The sequence below is a fragment of the Capricornis sumatraensis genome, chromosome 1 (assembly GCF_032405125.1).
Source record: "Capricornis sumatraensis isolate serow.1 chromosome 1, serow.2, whole genome shotgun sequence".
NCBI classification, from domain to species: domain Eukaryota; kingdom Metazoa; phylum Chordata; class Mammalia; order Artiodactyla; family Bovidae; genus Capricornis; species Capricornis sumatraensis.
The window spans coordinates 8,182,258-8,203,819 of NC_091069.1; the positions used below are offsets into that span (position 1 = coordinate 8,182,258).

General features: G+C 50.2%; 2 protein-coding genes across 3 annotated transcripts in view; one reads left to right on the forward strand and one right to left on the reverse strand.

The window, feature by feature from the left end:
• Positions 1-1,917, reverse strand: part of SLC25A25 (solute carrier family 25 member 25) — a 33,391-nt gene extending 31,474 nt beyond the window's left edge. For both annotated transcript variants that reach the window (XM_068984900.1, XM_068984892.1), the window contains exon 1: positions 1,663-1,917. In XM_068984900.1, coding sequence (XP_068841001.1) covers positions 1,663-1,917 — 255 coding nt within the window. The remainder of the gene's footprint in view (positions 1-1,662) is intronic.
• A 1,201-nt stretch (positions 1,918-3,118) lies between these two features.
• On the forward strand, positions 3,119-6,155 carry NAIF1 (nuclear apoptosis inducing factor 1). Its single transcript, XM_068986455.1, has 2 exons — positions 3,119-3,629; positions 5,588-6,155. Exons 1-2 carry the CDS (start codon positions 3,119-3,121, stop codon positions 6,058-6,060), a joined length of 984 nt encoding a protein of 327 aa, XP_068842556.1. The 3' UTR covers positions 6,061-6,155.
• The last annotated feature ends 15,407 nt before the right edge of the window (positions 6,156-21,562 follow it).

The window sequence follows — 21,562 nt, forward strand, 5'->3', positions numbered from 1 at the left end:
GTTAGAAATCGTGGAGCCAGTGTGACTCCAATGGGCTACGCTCCTTTTAGTTAATCAAAACAGTTTCAACACTGGAAAGAAAATGATCACTTTCACCTTATTTGCCCTTAAAATTTACATTTACTACCAAAAAAAAAAAAAAAGATTTGGATCCACGGCAGATGTGCCATGAATCATAAAAACACTGACTCCAGTGGAGGTATAAACATTGAATACACTCCTGCAGCCCAAGGCCCTCCATGTAACCTGGTGGCTAGGTTCACAGAAGCAGAAAGGCTCACCTAGGCCCACACCTCTCAGCCCATAAGTCACAGACCCTCTGAGTTCAGCCATTTCATCTTTCCAAGTGATTTATTCATCAGTTACAGACTAGAAAATATTCAGCTCAGTTCTGTGTAACACTCACTTGAAAAGACTTAAAAAAAAAAAAATCTTGCTTCTAAGCCTGTTGGACTTAACCCAATGATTCTACCTTGCATAGTGTTACCCTTGGTCTCCCTAGGCTGATCCTAAGTAGGTGAAATAGCTTGGATGTTGAGCCAAGATACTCTGAACATGAGCTTAAAACTTAAGGTACACCTACCTGAAAAATACATTGCTTAAATTCACTGGCATTTTACCAATAACTTTTTTCACACTTAGCTATGAGATTCTCTAATTGCGGTATATACAAATGGACCAAAGGAACTAACTTACAAGAGAAACAGGTTGCTAGGTAAAGTAGTCTTTCTCCAGGTTATACATCAGGCTAAGCCACAATAAACAAAATACTTGGAAAAGGGCAGCTACAGCTACAAAGTCAGATAGGAAAACATACCACAAGAGACAGAAGAGGAAGAAAAGCCTCTGCTTGAGGGTTTCATACAGAAAGGACAGCACATCTCTGTCCCTCCTTCCCCCTTGGCCAGGAGGCCACTCCAGAACAAGAGTAGCAAAGTCTCCTCCTAGGAGGGCCAGGCTTTCACTTTTAGGAAGAAATTTCCCCTGGATTCTTTCACTCTAATCTGCAAGCTTGTAAGAGATCTTGATCCCATTTTCTGGATAAGCATGTCAAAGGGAATTGAGCATCACCCAGAAGAACTGTCAGTTCTTACCACCCACATGGCACGATCTGCCTGAAACTCTAGTTCCCATTTTTTCCAACTCCCACATGTTTCTGAGAGGAACCCGATCAGGGCCCACCGCTGGCATGGAAACGTGGGGCCACTGGAAGAGGATGGATGAAACCATTAATGATGGGTAGAGGGGAGCATCAAAGCTTAAGTCTTGAGGTCAGAAGGTGACATACAGCAGACTCTGGAGACCTAGCCTTCTACTTTGGGGAAAGCCCCGGCAGAAAGGGGATTTTCGGCCATCAGAATATCTAAAGGGTACCCACCTGTACCCAGCGAGAGCCTATCCCCGCACCCTCGTCCCCAGCCCAAACGCCCACAGAGGCCAAGAAGGAGCTCTACTCCCACTAGGGCATAAATGGGGGTGTCCAAGTCTGTCATCCAGGGGTCTCAGCCAGCCCGAGAGGCCTCCACCAAGCCTGCCAAGCTCCAAAGGGCTGCCAGAGAAGCCGGTCGCACAGACCAGACCTGTCACCTGAACCTCCCGGAGGTGCTGGGGCGCGAAGGGGGGTCCTTTCCCCGCCCGCGCGGAGGGGTGGGCGTTGCCTACCCGGAGCTCGCCCTCAGTGCGGTGTAGTCCCAGGCGCCGAAGTCCCACGGCCAGGTCGTTGACACACAGCCCGCCGTCGCGGTTGACGTCAAGAGTCTGGAAAAGGCTCCAGAGGCGCAGCCGGTGGTCCGGCCCCCCGCAGACGGCGCCTCCGCACGGGTCCACGGACGCCGGCGATGAGGCGGACGACGAGGCGGAGGCGGCGGGGTCTGGCGGCGGGGAAGCCACGCAGCGGCACAACACACTGCTCACCATCGGGCGCGAGGCTGGGGCGACGGGCCGGCGGGGAGAGCGCGGACGACAACGCCGGAGTTCTCGGTCGACTAGCGCGGGCTCTGCGATGCCGGCAAGCAGGCGGGATGCGCAGCTTCCGGGAGCCACGCCTCGCTGCGCGCCGCCTGGATGGCCACGCCCCCGGGTACGATGCCGGCCAATCACAGGCGAGAACGGCCACCAGGGGGGCGGAGCCACCCCGAGGACTGCCCACGCAGCCCTAGGCTACCCGGGTCAATGGAGAGGGAGGGGCAATCCCGGCTCAACCTGGGGCCGATTCAAACGGAGGGAGGCGGGGATTGGCTGAGTCGGGGCGGCGAGAAGAAATCACGCTGCGATAGGCAGGAGTCCTGTGATTGGCAGGCGGAAAGCCCCGTGTCCTACTTCCATTTAGCAACGCTGTTTATCCAGCGGAATCCTAAAGACGCGAGGAGCCGTCGTGTACGGAGAGATCGTCATCTCCAATGGGAAATAGGATTTGCTTGAGGAGCGATTGTGATCTGCGGTTGCCAAGGCAAAGTTTTCGGCCTGGGTAGAATTTTAAAAAAAAGTTAACTGGTCAACGGCTCAAGGCCGAAAGCACTAGGGATCCTCAAGGAAACCTCCGGGTTTTGGTAATCTAACTCCCTAAACCACCAATAAAATAGCTGAATTTAACGGCGTAAAAGTCGTAGTCATGTGATTGAACGACAGGACGACTTTCCAATGGGGGTGAGTGAAGACTAGATTGGGTGGGGCGCTCTGTAGCGACAGACACACCTTTAGACCAATGATCAGGCGAATTCCAGTAAGTAGGCGTGCCCTTTAGCTGAGCGACACGTCAAAAGAACCAGTGATCGATGTGATGTCTGAACTGCGACCAACCGGGAGGGCGGGTCTCCCTAGAGAAGCTCTGGGAGGCGGGAAGAGGGGAAGTGGGCGGATCTCCGCACACCCCGGCGGAAGAGGCAGATTCAGGAAGCCATTACGCAGCTGGCTGGCAGCGGCTGGGCAGGTCGGGGCTGGGCCCTACGCACTTTGCGTAGCGAGGGGGGTTACCAAAGGCCTGGTACTTGGCCTTGGACCAGCCCAGCCTATCCCCTGTAGGGGGAGTGGGTGAGTAGCGAGGCTAAGGAAGACAGAAGGCGAATTGGGGCAGTTTAGGGGATTATAGTTTCTTTAAAAAGCCGGATTGGGAGAGGCCATGGCCGTTCCCGCCAAGAAAAGGAAGATGAACTTCTCTGAGCGTGAGGTGGAGATCATCGTGGAGGAGCTGGAACTGAAGAAGCACCTGCTGGTGAACCACTTCAACGCCGGCGTCCCTCTGGCTGCCAAGAGTGCGGCGTGGCACGGCATTCTGAGAAGGGTCAATGCCGTGGCCACCTGCCGCCGGGAGCTGCCCGAGGTCAAGAAGAAGTGGTCCGACCTCAAGACCGAGGTCCGTCGCAAGGTTGCCCAGGTCCGGGCGGCCGTGGAGGGTGGCGAGGCCCCAGGGCCCACTGAGGAAGATGGAACAGGTGGGCCCGGGACAGGCGGTGGCAGTGGCGCTGGTGGCCCCGCTGTAGCCCCTGTACTGCTCACCCCCATGCAACAGCGCATCTGCAACCTGCTGGGCGAGGCCACCATTATCAGCTTGCCCAGTACCGCAGAGATCCACCCCGTGGCCCTTGGACCCACAGCCACTGCAGCCGCCGCCACGGTCACCCTGACACAGAGTGAGTGACCTCTCCCACCCAGTCCGGCGTTCCTAAATGGGAAGGGCCAGCAAGAGCTAGGGCAGCCCAGGGAAGGTTGGCTGCCAAGGGTCAAAGGTCAGATGGGAGTCTTGGACAACCAGGAGGCCTTCCAAGGGCTCCCCAGACAGAAGTGATCTTGTTTTCTCTCTGAGACTTCCTCAGCACGCAGTCTGGACTTCTGAGAGGCTGGCTTGCCCTCCACTGTTTTGCCACCATTTGCGTCCGTGACTGAACTGTTTGGTCCTTGAAGACAGAGACCATGTTTATATTCCCACAGGACGTATCCCAGAGTCTGGCGCCCAGTAGGCAGTCAGGAGATATTTATTGGATGAATAGGCAGATGGACATTGACTCTGGACAAAGACATTGTGGTTTTCAGTGTAAACATCATCAGGCACTGCTGAGGAACCTCCCAGTTTCTGGTGTTAATCTACCCCTCCATTCACTCATCAACCATTAGTGCAATTCTGTGCCAAACCCTGGGCTCGGCGCTGGGATTCCCAAGGTGTCTTAAGAGATAGGCCCGTTATATTCTCCGAGGACAGATAGAGGGACACATATATGAATAACTCCACTGTCAGTCGGGATCACTTAAGGACTCAGAAGAGAAAGGGGACTTCCGGCAGGGGTGGAACACACAGTTGATTTGGGCATTAAAGGGTGGGGAAGAACTGATCTTTCCGACATGCTTGGACGCCCAAACAGCCCCACCAGAGTGCCTTCAAAGGTTCTCAAGCTAGGAATGACAATGAAACTAGTTGCTTGGATTTTTTAGTTCAGATAAGGTTTGCACCAATGACTGTTAAGTGGTCTTTGTGATGGGCTGGGAACTGAATCGATCAGTGGTTTCTCAACTGGGCTTCAGAGAATTGGGTGGGTGTGTGTGTGTGGGTGTGTGTGTGTGTGCGTGAGTGTGAGTGCCATACCCCAGCAGTGTCATATTTCTCAAGGATATGGAGGTGGGAAACACTGGTCTAAATCAGCTGCTGTTCTGTAAGAGGAAGGACCTTTAGGCATTTCATTGATTAAGGTGATCAAGGAGACAGGGAGGCTTACTGGGGACTTTAACTGCTGCCTTCCCACTCCTGCCTCCTTTTCTGCTTGGCCATGAAAGACATGGAAATCAAGAAAGCACTGAAGGAGACAGGACCAGTGGGGTAGCAAACCCTCACCCAGGATGCCTGCTGTGTGCTGGTACTTCCAGGAGCATGTAGCCCTGCTTTTATTGGCCAGAAGCAACCCAGTGGGGTGACTGTGAACAACTTGGACACTAGTTTTGGGGGAGACCTGGCTTCCTATATCTGCTGAATAAGCTGTGTGACCTTAGGCAAGTCATACCATGGTGTCTGAATCTGTCTTATCATCTCTGAAAATGAAAGTGACAGTATCTGCCTCTTGGTGTCATTATGAGGGTTCATGGAGCTAAGGAGGGCAAAGGGTTAGCACCATCCGTGCCTAGCACATAGTAGGTGCTGGTCTTAACTATTAGCATCTTTGCTTTTGCCTGATCAGGGGCTGACCGTTTGGTTATTAAGTAAATTAAGATTCTAAATCCTTTACAGTCTAGATTTATACATGTGTGCTAAGTCGCTTCAGTCATGGCTGACTCTGTGCAACCCATAGACTGTAGCCCACCAGGCTTCTCTGTCCATGGGATTCTCCAGGCAAGAATACTGCAGTGGGTTGCTATGCCCTTCTCCAGGGATCTTCCTGACCCAGGGATCGAGCCCGCATCTCTTACACCTCCTGCATTGGTGGGCAGGTTCTTTACCACTAGCGCCACCTGGGAAGCCCCAGATTTATAAATAAAAGGCTATAAAGCCAGGGAGGCTGAATTCTCCAGAACAAGGCTTAATGGCCTCCCCCCTACCCCATACGGCCAGCCTCGCTCTTTCTAGAAAGTGACCTGCCACTGATTTGCTCTTTCTTCCCCACAGTCCCCACAGAGACCACCTATCACACGCTGGAGGAGGGAGTGGTAGAGTACTGCACAGCTGAGGCCCCCCCACCCCTGCCGGCCGAGGCGCCCGTGGAGATGATGGCCCAGCATGCGGACACCTCGGTCAAGCCGCAGGCGCTCAAGAGCCGCATAGCCCTCAACTCAGCCAAGCTGATCCAGGAGCAGCGGGTCACCAACCTGCACGTGAAGGAGATCGCCCAGCACCTGGAGCAGCAGAACGACCTCCTACAGATGATCCGTCGCTCCCAGGAGGTGCAGGCCTGTGCCCAGGAGCGCCAGGCTCAGGCCATGGAGGGCACCCAGGCAGCCCTGAGCGTCCTCATCCAGGTCCTCCGGCCCATGATCAAAGATTTCCGCCGCTACCTTCAGAGCAACATGCCCAACTCCACCACCGCCTCAGAGCCTGGACAGGTGGCCCAGAACGGGCAGCCAGACAGCATCATCCAATGAGAGCAGGGGGCAGGCCAGCCTTCTGCTGTGAATGGATGACACCGCGGAGGTCTTGTAAGTGGCTTGTGTGGTTGGCCTTAGGCTAGGCCCGGCCACGTGAACAGCTCCCAGTCTGACAGACATTTAGGGGTCCACTGTTTCTGGGAGGTGAAGGAGACTGGGAAAAATAGTTTGTTGGGTTCCTGGGACCCAAAACTCTTGTTACCCACCCCACCCCTTGAGCTGTCCTGCTAAGAACCTGAAGACTGGATGGGTGGGGGTCAGGCGCTGGTGACGGGACCCATGTTGTCATGAGCCAGGGCTTGTGACATGACCCACACTCGGACTAGGACCACCATAAGGAGGGCTCTCACTGCGGTGGGGTGGGGGGTGCATTTCACAGCCGGGGGCCGGCGCTGAAATACCCACCCCCCACCCAGGTGCCACCCTTTGGAGTAAAATAAAGGCAGCGGTGCTGGCAGGAGCACAATAATGTCTTCTTCCTCCCTTGGGAGGCGGAGTGACCCGGTGGGCTTGAGGAGGAAGCCCCGCCCTTTTCTTCTTCTCACTGTGTCTCAGTTCTCAGGGGACTCTAGTTAGGGCCGTGCACTTAACCCCTACCCCCACCGCACCCGGGCACAACCGTGTTAGTGCTCTGGACTGCCCCTGCAGTATACCCAGGCTGCAACCGGCCAGGCTCAGGAATGCTGTGTGTGGTGGGGACCAGCCTGACTTCCATCTGGTCTTCCACTGCGTTCCCCGGGCAGCCCTTTGATGGTTTGTCCCGACAGCTTTTGACTCAGGTCAAGCATCAGGCTTTGGGTGCTGTACGTGTTACTCGTTGTTCCCACTTGCAGTGGCTCTGAGGCCACGGCTTCTTCCAGAAGGCTTTGCTGCGAGCCAGTGGTATTTATGGTACACGAACCCCTCTGGGAAGGCCTCCGGGGCCTCCGAGGGCAGCTCTGGCCACGCCCTTCCTCCTTTCCCCTCTACTGATCGCGCAGTTCCAAAACTCGGTGCAGAAAACAGCCTCCATCGCATCATGCCCTGGACTGCCTTCTCACAGTTCTCGGCGCCACGTGTTCTCGCGAGAGCGTCACTGACTGGTTGGGTGAATCCGAAGGCCTAATTGGCCCTGAACGTCTGCGGTGGGAGAACTGAAACTGACCCGAGAAGTGGGACCTCGGACATCTGTGCTCGAAGGAGAGCCAACCAACCTCGCAGTGCTGGAGGAGGTGGTATTCCCTGTTCTGTTTTGACGCTTTCTCCCCATTTGTAAGGACTTTACCCAGCTGGCATCTGTCTTGTTTCATTTACAGAATCGCCATCAGTTACTGAGACCCTTACAGCTTCCCCCGTTCTCTCCCAAGTTTGCGATTTTGCTGCCGAGGAGGTCTTGGCCACACGTTGACCGCTGGTTACAACTCAAGGCTCCAGCTCTCAGCTAAACAAAGAAGGTGCTGCCCTTCTGGCGTACATCTAGAATCGCCCAGCTCCACTCTGGCAGTTACGGGAAGATGCCCCGAGGACGGTTGGGAGGTGACTCTTTTAGCATCATCCTTATTATGGGGGACGAGGGCGGTGCCAGCTACAGAGCAAAGGAAAACTCTTCTCAGTGACTGGAAAGCAGCAGCCTCCGGCCACTTGGGCGTCCTCCCTTCATGGAGCCTGATGGCCCCTGAACTTAGGAAGTTCGGGAAATTCCTGAGGGGTTTGCAGCTTGGTTTGGTTTTTCTCTGGGGTTGGCAATCTGAGCCAATATTGTGTCTGTTCCAATTGGGTATAAAGAGGAAGTTTGGATCGCTTTGAGTGCCTGGGTCTTTCCAGGTCATAATTTTAAATTAAAGAAATATCACTTAAAAAAAAGACATATCTGTGTCTTCATTGGTTATATGTAGAGGAGATAGGGGCTGGCAGAGAGCAGGGCCTCACGGGTCAAATCTGGCCCCCCACGTGCCTTTGTAAATCAGGTTTTACTGGAACACAGCCACATCCCTTCATTTCCTTAATGTCTGGCTGTTTTGCTGCTACAACAGCAGAGTTGAGTGGTTGTGACAGATATCTGGCCCACAAGCCAAAGATATTTACTCTCTCGCTCTTTCCAGAAAAGCCTGCCTGCCTATCCCTGGTTTACAGCAGTGTCTCAGACTCTGGATGAGAATTACTTGGGAGTGTTTGTTAAATATAACCAATCCCTGGCCCCACATCAAACCTAGATGAGCTCCTGGAGGGAGAGCTCTAAGAATATGCATTATAAATAAGTTCTTTGGGTATCCTCATCTTTTCTGAAGAACTGTGGCTCATACATAGACTGGAAGAATTCAGTCTATGAATTCTAAATTCAGCTGGAATCAAGATAATGTCCCAGGAAGGACTGGTTCTCAGGAGTTTCTGCTGAACAGTTGAGAAGTCCTGCTAAGCAGTCCTTCTCACTTGAGAGTGGCCCTCATTCTGGAGGGAGCCCAGCCTTTCTGAGCACAGTTAACAGTCTCTCCAGTATTTAGGGAGAATAAAAACTGACAAGTTATCGAGCCCAGGTCTTGTAAGCATTACTTTATAGACTTCTTGCAACAGCCTCATGAACTAGGTAGTAATGCTGTTTTCAGTTTACAGATGAGGCCACTGAGTATCAGAGAGGTTAAACAATTTGCCTAAAGCCACACAGCTGCCTTATACACTGGGGTAGCCTATAATCTTTAACTGCTGTTCTTTAACTTTTACTGCTCTGATCTGGTGGCTGGTGAGATGTGAAATCACTTAGAAATGATTTGAGCCTGATCTTGAGTTTTTAGGTCAGGTGAGAGGCCCAGGAGGCAACTTATGTTGTTCTTCCTGGCACTTGAGAGGGAACACAGTGACTTCTATTCTTTGTAGGCTTTGAACTTATTCTTGTAATAGGAAAAAGGGTGGTTTTAACAGAATTAAATCCACTGCACCTTGGGACGCCCCTGGTGGTCCAGTCGTTTAAGACTCCACGCTCCCAGTGCAGGGGGCCTGGGTTTGCTCCCTGGCTGGGGAACTAAGATCCTGCATGTTACATGGTGTGGCCTAAAAATGAAATAAAAAAAATAAACCCAATGCACCTTGATGGTGCTGGTGAAGAATGGTCACGTATATGGGGTGATTCATTTGGAAACCTTCCCTGAAACGTGGAGTTTTGTGAAAGTGACATCTTCCAAGCTACTGAAGCTTACTACTTCAAGTATTGAAACTTTTAACTTTTTTTTTTTGACCCTGCCACATGCCGGATCTTAGTTCCCCAACCAGGGATTGAACCCACACTCCCTGCCATGCAAGCTGGAAGTCTTAACCACTGAAGCAGAAGGAAGTCCCAAAACCTTTTACATTTTAAATCATTCTGATAAAAGTTTCTCGTAAAGATTCTCTTTGTGAGCTATATTTTACCCAGATGTTTCCTGTTCAACAGAAATTGCACACCAGATCCGGAGAGGCAGTGCTTCCACGTGTAAAGTCCCTGGGACTAGGCAGGTTTGGGCTTGAGATCAACTCCACCCCTTATTCACTGGGTCTCTGAAGTTTTCTGAGCCTCAGTCTTCTCAGTTCTAAAATGATTATGATGAATAATAACCCCTACTTGACCAGGGTGTTACCAAATATTGTACATTTATTGAACACTGACCATATCTAAACCCTATTCTAAGCCCTGTGCGTATTAACTCATTTCATGAGACCATGTATGTAAAACACCTGGCGTGTGCCTGGGACGGACATAGCATGTGCCAGTAAACACTGGCTGCTGCCATTGTCAGTATTACAAGTCTGATATTCCAGAAAGCTAACTCGTGCATCTTTTCTTGAGATCACAATGGGAGCTTGATGGCTTGATGGACTTCTGGGCCTTCCCAGGTGGCTCAGTGGTAAAGAGTCCACCTGCCAATGCAGGAGATGTGGGTTCCATCTCTGGGTCAGGAAGATCCCCTAGAGGAGGGCATGGCACCCCACTCCAGTATTCTTGCCTGTAAAATCCCATGGACAGAGGAGCCTGGTGAGCTACAGTCCATAGGGTCACAAAGAGTCAGACACTACTGAGTAACTGAGCACAACTCAAGGACTTCCCAGACGGTCCAGTGGTCAAGACTGCGCCTTCAGCAGACCCTGATGCTCGGAAAGATTGAAGGTAGGAGAGCGGGCAACAGAGGATGAGATGGTTGAATGCCATCACCGACTCAATGGACCTGAGTTTGAGCAAGCTCTGGGAGATGGTGAAGGACAGGGAAGCCTGGCATGCTGCAGTCCATGGGATTGCGAAGAGTCTGAGATGACTTAGCGACTGAACTGAGGTTTATCCTGGTTGGGGAGCTAAGATCCCATGTGCTTCACAGCCAAAACACCAAAACCTAAACGCAATACTGTAACATATTCAGTAAACATGAAAAAAAATTTATCTACATCAAAAAAGTTAAAAAAGTGGCTTGAGTAAGATCAGAAAAGATGTACAAGGAGCGAAGAGTAGGAAGGATTGAAGGGAGAGTGGGGGATGGGAACCAAGGCCAGGATGGGGAAGATCTGCGCATGGTGGTTCAATCGAGGTGTCAAGTGCCGAGATGTGGGAATCCCCTGGCGGTCTATTGGTTGGGACTCTGTGCTTTCACAGCCAAGGACCCAGGTTCAATCCCTGGTTGGAGAAGTAAGATCCCACAAGCCATACAGTGCAGCCAAAAATAAAAACCACAAACCCAAAACACACACATAAAAGAGCTAAAATGCCATGAGTCACAGTAGACAACCCGCCCAAATGGGAGGAACAGACAAGGCTTTGATCACTGGCCGTGATGATGTAAGCAAGAAGGGAAAGTGACAGCTCTTCCAGCATCACATTTTTGCCAAAGCACAGGGCTGGGCAGGGTCAGATGAGTTTCAGGTGGGAATCATTTCACTGTTGAGAGAAGCCCCTGCTTCATGGACTTGTGTGTGTGTTGGGGGAACGAGAGCAGGAAGGCCAGGAGTGCGAAAGCGCTGAGTCAGAGCAAAAGGTCTCCCCACTCCTCCTGATAAGGAGAGGCTTGGCAGAAGCGTTTGAGGCCTCTGAATGGAAGCACCTAGGCTAGGAATGCAACTTTGCCTAAGAGCATGTAAGGCCTGCCATATAAAGCTTTCGAAATGGCCTACAGTTGTGCCTGGAAGATCACACGTTGGTTTGTGGCCAGGAGCTGGACTCCTCATAAGTTTGTCTCAGGTCTTTGGAGTCAGCCTGCCTCTTACTGGCTGTGTGCCCTGGCATGAGATCATTTACTTTCTCCAAGCCTTGGCTTCCTCATCTAAAAATCCTCGGGACTTCCCTGGTGATAGAGTGGTTAGGACTCCATGCTTCCAATGCAGGGGCTCAGGGTTCCATCCCTGGGTGGGGAACTAAGATCCCACACACTGGAGGTGGCAGGGAGGTTCAAGAGGGAGGGGATATATGTATATGTATACATATAGCTGATTCACTTTGTTATACAGCAGAAACTAACACAACATTGTAAAGCAATTATACTCTAATAAAAAAATTAAAAAGTTCCCAGGTAAAAGAAAAAAAACTGAGTTTCCAAAAACTTAGAAAAAAGTTCTCATTCTTGTGTATTTGAATCTGTGGAATGAAGTTTTGTATCAATGGCAATTATATAAAGGTGTATGTATATTTGGGTATTAATTATGTTATATCAAATTAATAAATGTAAGCTATCAGATTAAAAGATCCCACATGCCTCATGGTGCAGCCAAATTAAAAAAAAAAATCTTTCTCTAATGAGATTGGTATCAAAAGTTAACAAGCTAATGCTCATATTTAACTTATATGCAGAGTACATCATGCAAAATGCCAGGCTGGATGAAGCACAAGCTGGAATCAAGATGCTGGGAGAAATATCAATAACCTCAGGTACACAGATGATACTACCCTTATGGCAGAAAGCAAAGGACTAAAGAGTCTCTTGATGAAAGTGAAGGAGGAGAGTGAAAAAATTGGCTTAAAATTCCATGTTCAGAAAACAAAGATCATGGCATCTGGTCCCATTACTTCGTGGCAAATAGATGGGGAAACAATAGAAACAGTGACAGACTTTATTTTCTTGGGCTCCAAAATCACTGCAGATGGTGATTGCAGCCATGAAATTAAAAGACACTTGCTCACTGGAAGAAAAACTATGACCAAACTAGACAGCATACTAAAAAGCAGACAGTACTTTGCTGACAAAGGTCCATCTAGTTAAAGCTATGGTTTTTCCAGTGGTCATGTATGGATGTGAGAGTTGGACTATCAAGAAAGCTGAGCACCAAAGAATTTATGCTTTTGAACTGTGGTGATAGAGAAGACTCTTGAGAGTCCCTTGGACTGCCAAGAGATCCAACCAGTCCATCTTAAAGGAAATCAACCTTGAATATTCATTGGAAGGATTGATGCTGAAGCTGAAACTCCAATACTTTGACCACCTGATGGAAGAACTGACTCCTTAGAAAAGACCCTGATGCTGGGAAAGATTGAAGGCAGGAGGAGAAGGGGACGACAGAGGGTGAGATGGTTGGATGGGATCACTGACTCGATGGACATGAGTTTGAGCAAGCTCCGGGAGTTGATGGACACGGAAGCCTGGCGTGCTGCAGTCCATGGGGTCGCAAAGAGTCGACACGACTGAGCAACTGAACAGCAACATGTCTCTCTCCTCTCAACCAACCCCACCTTCTCTCTCACCTGGATTACCCAAAGCAGCCTCTTCACTGGCCTCCCTGCCTCCAGACCCTTCAAGGGATGGTATTTTGCAGTAAATCTAGCCAGGCCCCTCCCTGTTCCACCCCTTCTATGACTTTCCTTAACTCTTGAAATGAAGTTTAAGCTCCTGAACGTAACCTACAGACCTGAGCTGATGCTGGTTCCAACCCTGTACTCCGTTCCAGCCACACTGAACGTTTACTTCCTGGTCATTTATATCTCAATAAAACCAGGGGTCAGGGAGAGAAAGTTTACTTCCTTAAAAATGCCAGGCTCTTTCAGCCCTCCAAACCTTTATCTTCGCTGTTCCTTTTGCTGAGAACAACTTTCTTGCTCATCCCTTACCCAGTTCCTATTCATCCTTCACATTCAGCTTGGGCGTCACTTCCTCCAGGGAGCCTTCTTTGACCACACCCTGTGTTTCCTCCCTCGAACTGTGCTGTAATTGCACTTTTTTTTAAATATTATTTTTAAAATGAATTTTTATTGTGGTATAGTCCATTCTAAAGGAGATCAGTCCTGGGTGTTCTTTGGAAGGAATGATGCTAAAGCTGAAACTCCAGTACTTTGGCCACCTCATACAAAGAGTTAACTCATTAGAAAAGACTCTGATGCTGGGAAGGATTGGGGGCAGGAGGAAAAGGGGACGACAGAGGATGAGATGGCTGGATGGCATCACTGACTCGATGGACATGAGTTTGAGTGAACTCCGGGAGTTGGTGATGGACAGGGAGGCCTGGTGTGCTGTGATTCACGGGGTCACAAAGAGTCGGACACGACTGAGCAACTGAACTGAACTGACAGTTGATTTACAATGTTATGTTAGTTTCTGCTGTACAACAAAATGGATCAGTTATACATGTACGTATAACCAGTCTTGAGATTCTTTCTCCAGGTAGGTCATTACCGGTAGCTCAGTTGATAAAGAATCTGCCTGTAGTGCAGAAGACCTGGGTTCAATTCCTGGGTTAGGAAGATCCTGTGGAGAAGGAAATGGCAACCCACTCCAGTATTCTTGCCTGGAAAATCCTATGGACAGAGGAGCCTGTAACCCAATGGCTACAGTCCACTGGGTCGCAGGAGTCAGACACGATTTAGAGACTACACCACCACCACTCTTCTTTAGATTCTTTCCCCATGTAGGTCATTACAGAGTACTGAGTAGAGTTCCCTGTGTTATACAATAGGCTCTTATTAGTAATCTATTTTATACATAGTAGTGTCTATATGTCAGTCCTAATCTCCCAGTTCATTCCTCCCCTCTTTTGAAAAAAAAATTTTTTTTTTCAATTTTTCATTTGAAAGTTTCATGTGAAAATTTCAGTTTTCATAGTTTGGGTCCTGCTAGAAATCGAGACACAGATGTAAAGAAGAAACTTATGGATCCTGAGGTGGGGAAGGAGGGTAAGATGAATTAGGAGGTTGGGATTGACGTATATACAGTGTGCTCAGTCTTTGTGACCCCGTGGACTATAGCCCTCCAGGCTCCTCTCTCCATGGAATTTTCCAGGCAAGAATACTGGAGTGGGATGCCATTTCCTCCTCCAAGGGAATCTTCCCAACCCAGGGGTCAAGCCCACATCTCTTGCATTGGCAGGTGAATTCTTTACTACTGAGGCACCTGGGAAGCCCATAAATATACTCTGCTGCTGCTGCTACTGCTGCTAAGTCGCTTCAGTCGTGTCCGACTCTGTGCGACCCCATAGATGGCAGCCCACCAGGCTCCCCCATCCCTGGGATTCTCCAGGCAAGAACACTGGAGTGGGTTGCCATTTCCTTCTCCAGTGCATGAAAGTGAAAAGTGAAAGTGAAGATCCTCATTCGTGTCCGACTCTTAGTGACCCCATGGACTGCAGCCCACCAGGCTTCCCTGTCCATGGGACTTTCCAGGCAAGGGTACTGGAGTGGGGTGCCATTGCCTTCTCCAGTATATACTCTACTATGTATGAAATAGACAACTGGAACTTCCCTGGTGGTCCAGTAGCTAAGACTCTGCGTTCCCAATGCAGGGGGCCTGGGTTAGTTTCCTGGTTAGGGAACTAGATCCCAGATGCCACAACTAGGACCCGTTGTGGCCAAATAAATAAATAAAAATAGACAACTAAGGAGAAACTACGGTATAGTTCAGGGACCTCTATTCAATGCTCTGTGGTGAGCTACACGGGAAGGAAATCTAAAGGGGAGATACATATATATGTGTGTGTGTGATTCACTTTGCTGAATAGCAGAAACTAACAACATTGTAAAGCAACTGTACCCCAGTAAAAATTAACAAAATAAATAAAGGTTTGGGTCCAGCTATAGAAGAGTTTCTCAACCTCAACACAATCGTCATTTTGGACTGGATCTTTCTGTGTTGTGGAGGGCTGTCCCATGCCCTGTAAGAGGTTTAGTAGCATCTTCATCTCTGAACACTGGATAGCAGCAGCATATCCGCCTCCAGTTGTGACCATCAGAAATGTATCCAGATATCACCAGTGCCCCTGGGGCGGGAGGTGTTAAAACGTCTGGTTAAGGACCACTGTCCTGGGAATTCCCTGGTGGTCCAGTGATCATGTTAGGGGAAGCACACTGACTGAAACCACCCAACCTGACCCCTCACCATAGTAACCACTGGTGTGAGTTATTTTATGACATGAGGTCCTAGTAAGGAACATGGAACTAATAAGCCACCACCAACCTGAAGAATTCAGGAAAGGTCAAAAGGAGACATGGCGTGTCCGACCACCTCCCAGAATCCTTCTCGCTGGCATCCATCTTGGCTGAGCAATGTGTGCACCCCTAGGAAGGACTCCGAGTCAGAATGATGGGCCAAAGACAACCCAGAAACTAATCCCATCACCATGAAACCCGAGACTGTGAGCCACGTGGCAGAGCAGTTCTCCTGGGTCCCCTACCCTGCTGCTCTCCGCCCAGGCGCTCTCCCAACAGTCTCCTGCTTTGTCAGCATGCGTGTCTCCTCAGATAATTCATTTTCGAGTGTTAGACAAGAGCCCCCTCTTGGGCCCTCAAGGGGTTCCCCTTTCTGCAACAGTCAGGACTTGACACTTTCACTGCTGTGGCCCGAGTTCACTCCCTGTTCTGGGAACTAAGATCCGGCAAGCTACTGGGCGTGGTCAAAGAATAAAATAAAGAACAACGGACCTCCAGCAATGCCATCGGTCATACACTTCCTTATCCAGAGCATAGCACAATGCCTGGAGGTCTATTTAATCCACTTTTCATTGCGCTCTTGGTTGCCTGACCGGCAACAGCATTCCTGTCAGATGTGTGGCGTTTCCCCACTCAGTAGATGAAAGCATTAACGCCAGGACTCTCCTGGTGGCACATCGTTTGTAAGTGGCGGAGCTGGAGTCCATCTCAGGCGTGTCTGGCTACACAGTCTCCTCCTTATGAGTCAGCCTCCCATGAGAGGCTAAGCATGAGTCACCTTCTGGACCTGTGGCCTGGACCCTGGACCTGTGACAGATGTGTCAGGAATCCCACCTGGAGTGGCCCTGCCCCACCTGAGTGCTGTGACCTCAGGGAAGGTCACACTCCCCACTGGGCTGCAGGGTTTCCCCTGCTATGCCACCCCTCTTGCTGAGAGCTGATGAAAGATACGTAGAGTAGGTGAGTGATGGGAGGGCTGTCTGGGCGCGGGGGCTCTGCACAGGACCTGGCCTGTAAAAGGTAAGGTGTATGAAGAGAGGAGGGGGCCCACCTGAGACCCCCACCCCCACCCCCTGACGGCACATTCTCCCAGGATTCTGCTGATGCTGAGGTCTACAGCCACTCAGCTAAGAAGCGCTTGGGTCAGATAACAAGTTCCTGCCTGCATCTGCAGGAGGTCAGATAGAGGTTTAACTGTAGGCTTCAGGCAATCCTGACAGGCAGGAATGTGGGCCCACCTGCCCAATAGTCCTTTTTTTCACAAAAGCAGCCAGAAATCTGGGGCTTTTATGAAAAATTTCCTAGTTGAAATATTTCGAGTACTAAATATTTGTAAACTCTGTGCAAGGCAAACCAAACGCACCCATTGCCTACAGTCATGGAAGTCAGCTCGCAAGCTGTATGTCACCCTCTGGGGGCCAGTCTGTACCCCTCAGGAGGAGCCAGAGGAAGGCAGAGGTTGGTAGGTAGGAGGCCTGGGCCCCAGATCCCTCATTCTCTTGTGCCTCAGTCTCGCCATCCATATGATGGGTATTGGCCAGCCTAACTGGAATGGTTCCTAGGAAGCGGCCCCTCCTGGACACCCTTCCTTTGCCCAGGCTGGGCCTGACTCACTGGGAGGATCTGGGCTGGGCTCTTCGTTTGGCTTCAAGATGAGTCAGTCTGGACATATGTGGTAAATGGTACTCACGTGCCCTCTGCCTGTTAGGAACCTAGCACAAACAGGGACTGGCCACTGGGGCTGAGGCTGGCAACACCACGGTTTCCAGGCAACCCTCCAACACAGTCCTGTCCAGGTGGGAAGTTGGGCCAAAAGCCCTCCATGATCTCCTCTGGATGGTTATTTATTTACTTGGCTGCGTTGGGCCACAGTTGCAGCACACAGCATCTTTGGTTGCGGGGCATGGACTGTCTAGTTGTGGCGTGTGGGCTATCTAGTTGTGGGCTATCAGTAGTTCCTGCACGCAGACTTAGTTGCTCCATGGCACGTGAGGTCTTAGTTCCCCAACCAGGGATCGAACTCACACCCCGTGTATAGCAGGGTGGATTCTTAACCCCTGGATCACCAGGGAAGTCCCACCTCTGGCTGTTTTTAGGGGCTGCTCAGCACCCAGGGCTCCTCCTGGCTGTGGCACTCTGGTTTTCCTTTGAGGAACCATTCCTCCTCCACTCTCAGTCCTTGCAGTTTGAGGCAGAGATCCCAATTCTGGCTGTAGTGGTAAGGATGTGGCCCAGGGCTGGTCCATGAGAGGTCCAACATTCCTCTCTCCACAGTGACTGGTTAAGTGGGAGCATGTGACTCAACTGGACCAATGAGAGTCTGCCCTAGGACTTTTGCTCTTGCCACTGATATGTCTAAGCTGGAGGGATGAAAACTTACCTGAGGCTCTGAGAAGGTCACCTAAGTCTTCCTAATAATGAAACCAATGCAGGAAAGTCTAAGCAGAGGGTGGAGAAAGATTTCAGCCATGGTCTGGGCTCCCCTGGTGGCTCAGACAGTAAAGAATCTACCTGCAGTGGAAGAGACTCGGGTTCGATCCCTGGGTTGGGAAGATCCCCTGGAGAAGGGAATGGCTACCCACTCCAGTTTTCTTTCCTGGAGAATCCATGGACAGAGGAGCCCGGCAGGCTACAATCTGTGGGGTCCCAAAGAGTTGGACACGACTGGGTGACTAACACTTTGAGTACCTGAATCCAGCAATTTCCTTCTTTTGAATGGTTTTTTAAAAACTATTTATTTATTCATTTGGCTGCATCGGGTCTTAGTTGCGGTAGGTGGGCTGAGCAGGGATTGAATGAACTGCATCCCCTGCTTTACAGAGCAGGTTCTTAACTTCTGAACCAACAGGCAAGTTAAATCCAGCAATTTCTGAAGCTAGATCCACCCTCCTGGATGCACCAGCGGCAACATCTGCAAACCTGCAGTTCTGCGTCTGTCATTTTAAGCAGGTGCTTGCCATCAGTGTGACTTTCCCGGTGGCTCAGTTGATAAAGAATCTGCCTGCAAGGTGGGAGACCCAGGTTCGATCCCTGGGTCGGGAAGGTCCCCTGGAGAAGGGACTGGCAACCCACCCAAAGTATTCTTGCCTGGAGAAACCCATGGACAGAGGAGCCTGGTGGGCTACAGTCCATGGGGTCGCAGAGTCAGACACGACTGAGCGACTAATACTTCCACTTTCACTTTTCCATTAGCAGCTGCTGCTGCTAAGTCGCTTCAGTCGTGTCCGACTCTGTGTGACCCCAGAGATGGCAGCCCACCAGGTTCCCCCGTCCCTGGGATTCTCCAGGCAAGAACACTGGAGTGGGTTGCCATTTCCTTCTCCAATGCATGAAAGTGAAAAGCGAAAGTGAAGTCGCTCAGTCGTGCCCGACTCAGCGACCCCATGGACTGCAGCCTACCAGGCTCCTCCGTCCATGGGATTTTCCAGGCAAGAGTACTGGAGTGGGGTGCCATTGCCTTCTCCATTAGCAGCTGGAAGAGTCCAAATACTGTTTCCAACCAACTCTAAGGGTCTACTGTTCAGATTCCACGTCAAAATATCTTCAGTGTGCTGACCTAGACTAGCTGTTTCTCACGCTGTACTCTGAGAAGATTTAGCTTTAGCAGTTAATGTACATTTTTGAGCCCTGCCTCAGAGCAACTGAAACAGATACTGGCGATGTTGGGTTGTGGGTGTGGGTTTTCTACAAGCTCCCATGTGATTCTGACTAAACCTCAAGGCAGAGAACACTGGTGGCCTCTGCCCCTCGCCACTTCCCACCCTCCTCCCTGTACGTTTCAACCACGTGAGTCTGCCTATCTGGCCACAGCTGATTGGCCAGGAGGGGAAACCTGGTCCAAACTGAGTCATTGGTTCTCTTTCCCTGAAATATGGAATTGGGATCCAGGGACCTGCTCTGTCTTTGTGGCTGTGTGAACCTTCTTCCACCTCACACTCCAGGAAGTAGGAAAGTTTGTTCAGAGACTTCCCTGGCTGGCCAGGGGTTAGGGCTCCAAGCTTCCGTTGCAGGGGTCATGGGTTTAATTCCTGGGCAGGGAAGTAAGATCCAGCATGCTGCGTGGTATAGCCATAAAAATTGAAGGAAAAACAAACAAGCAAATGAAAAAAGATAGCTCAAAAGAGGAAGGAGGGAACACGGGAGAGGAGGCAGGGCTGAGAGAGTCCAGTGGAAATGACCACGTTTCCGTAAGTTTCCCAGCCTGACAACCCAGCGCAGTTTCCCTTCCCCGCTACCTATAGAACCCTGTAGTTTCACAGCCCCTCCACTTTCTGACATGACTAACTTGGGTGATTTCTGCTGCTTGTAACCAGGAGGCCTTTATCTAAGATGTCATTTATTTCTCAAGGTCTCAGTCTCCTTATCTGTAAAATGGCCAGTGCAGCGATTTGTGATGCCCTCCCCAGTATGCCACAAGTCCTCAGATAGGAGCCCCTGCTTAAATCACTCCTATCAGGAGAGGTCTTGGTGACATGGGGTATCGGGGGCTGAAGGATTTTACTGCAACAGTGCTTCTCAAAGTCTGATGGGCATCGAAATTGCCTGTGCTGTGCTTAGTCGATCAGTTGTGTCCAACTCTTTGCAACCCCATGGACTGGCTCCTCTGTCTTTGGGGATCCTCCAGGCAAGAATACTGGAGTTGGTTGCCATGCTCTCCTCCAAGAGACCTGCCCAACCCAGGGATCAAACCCAGGTCTTCCACATTCCAGGTGCATTCTTTACCATCTGAGCCACCAGGGAAGCCCAAGAATATTGGAGTGGGTAGCCTATCCTTTCTCTAGAGAAACTTCCAGACCCAGAAATCGAACCACGGTCTCCTGCATTGCAGGCAGATTCTTTACCAGCTGAGGTACCCAGGAAGCCCTGAAATTGCCTGAGATCTGTTTAAAATGCAGGTTACTGGACCCTACGCGGTAAAGCTATGATCATTAGGTGGGTGTAGGGGGGCCCAATTGTCTATATAGCTACCTGTATTACAGCTTTATTGATGTATAGTCAACTATAATAACTCCATATATTTAATGATTTGATGAGTACACATGTATATCTGTGAAACCATCACCACAATTAAGATGGGGAAGATTGTCTTGAAAATCTCCACTTAGTTTCTTGGTGCCTCTTTATAATCATCCCTCCCTCCCTCTCCCCAGGCAATCACAGGTCTCTTTTTTCTCACTATAGATGAGTTTGCATTTTCCAGAATTTAATCGGAATGAAATCATACAGCGTGTGTGCTTCCTTGGTCTGGCTTTTTTTTTTTTCACTCAGCCCAATTATTTTGAGACGCACCCATGTTGATGTGTTTATCAATGGGTTCACTTTTTATTGCTAAGTAGGATACATTCTAATTTGTTTATCTATTTGTTCTTTTTCGGCCATGCCGCGCAGCATGCAGGATCTTAGTTTCCTGATCAGGGATCGAGTCTGAGCCCGCTGCCCTGGAAGTGCAGAATCTTAGCCACTGGACCACCAGGGAAGTCCCTGTTTATTTAATCACAGGATGATGGATACTTCTGTTGTTTCAACATCCAGCTTTGACAGGTCTAGCTGCTGTGAACCTTGTGTTGTCCTGGTGTCCCAGTCTTGGTGGTTATCAAAGTTTGTGCTGTGCTTTGTCGCTCAGTCATGTCTGACTCTTTGCGACCTTGTGGACTGTAGCCCGCCAGGCACCTCTGTCCTTGGGGATTCTCCAGGCAATAATATTGGAGTGGATTGCAATGCCCTGCTCCAGGGGATCTTCCCAAACCAGGGATCGAACTCAGGTCTCCCTCACTGAGGGTGGATTCCTTACCATCTGAGCTACAGGTGAAGCCCAAGAATACTGGAATGGGTAGCCTATCCCTTCTCCAGGGGATCTTCCCGACCCAGGAATCGAACCAGGGTCTCCTGCATTGCAGGAGGATTCTTTACCAGCTGAGCTACCAGGGAAGCTTACATTCAATAAATACCTAGGAGTGGATGACTGGATTATACGGCTGGTGTATGCTCAACATTTTAAGAACCTGCCAAACTGTTTTTCAAAGTGATTGCACCATTTTACATGACCACCAACGGTGCATAAGATCTCTGGTGGCTTCACAGTCTTGTCAATATTTGGTGGGGTTTTCATTTCAACCATTCTAATAGGTGGGAAGTAGGACCTCACTGTGGTTTTAATTTGCA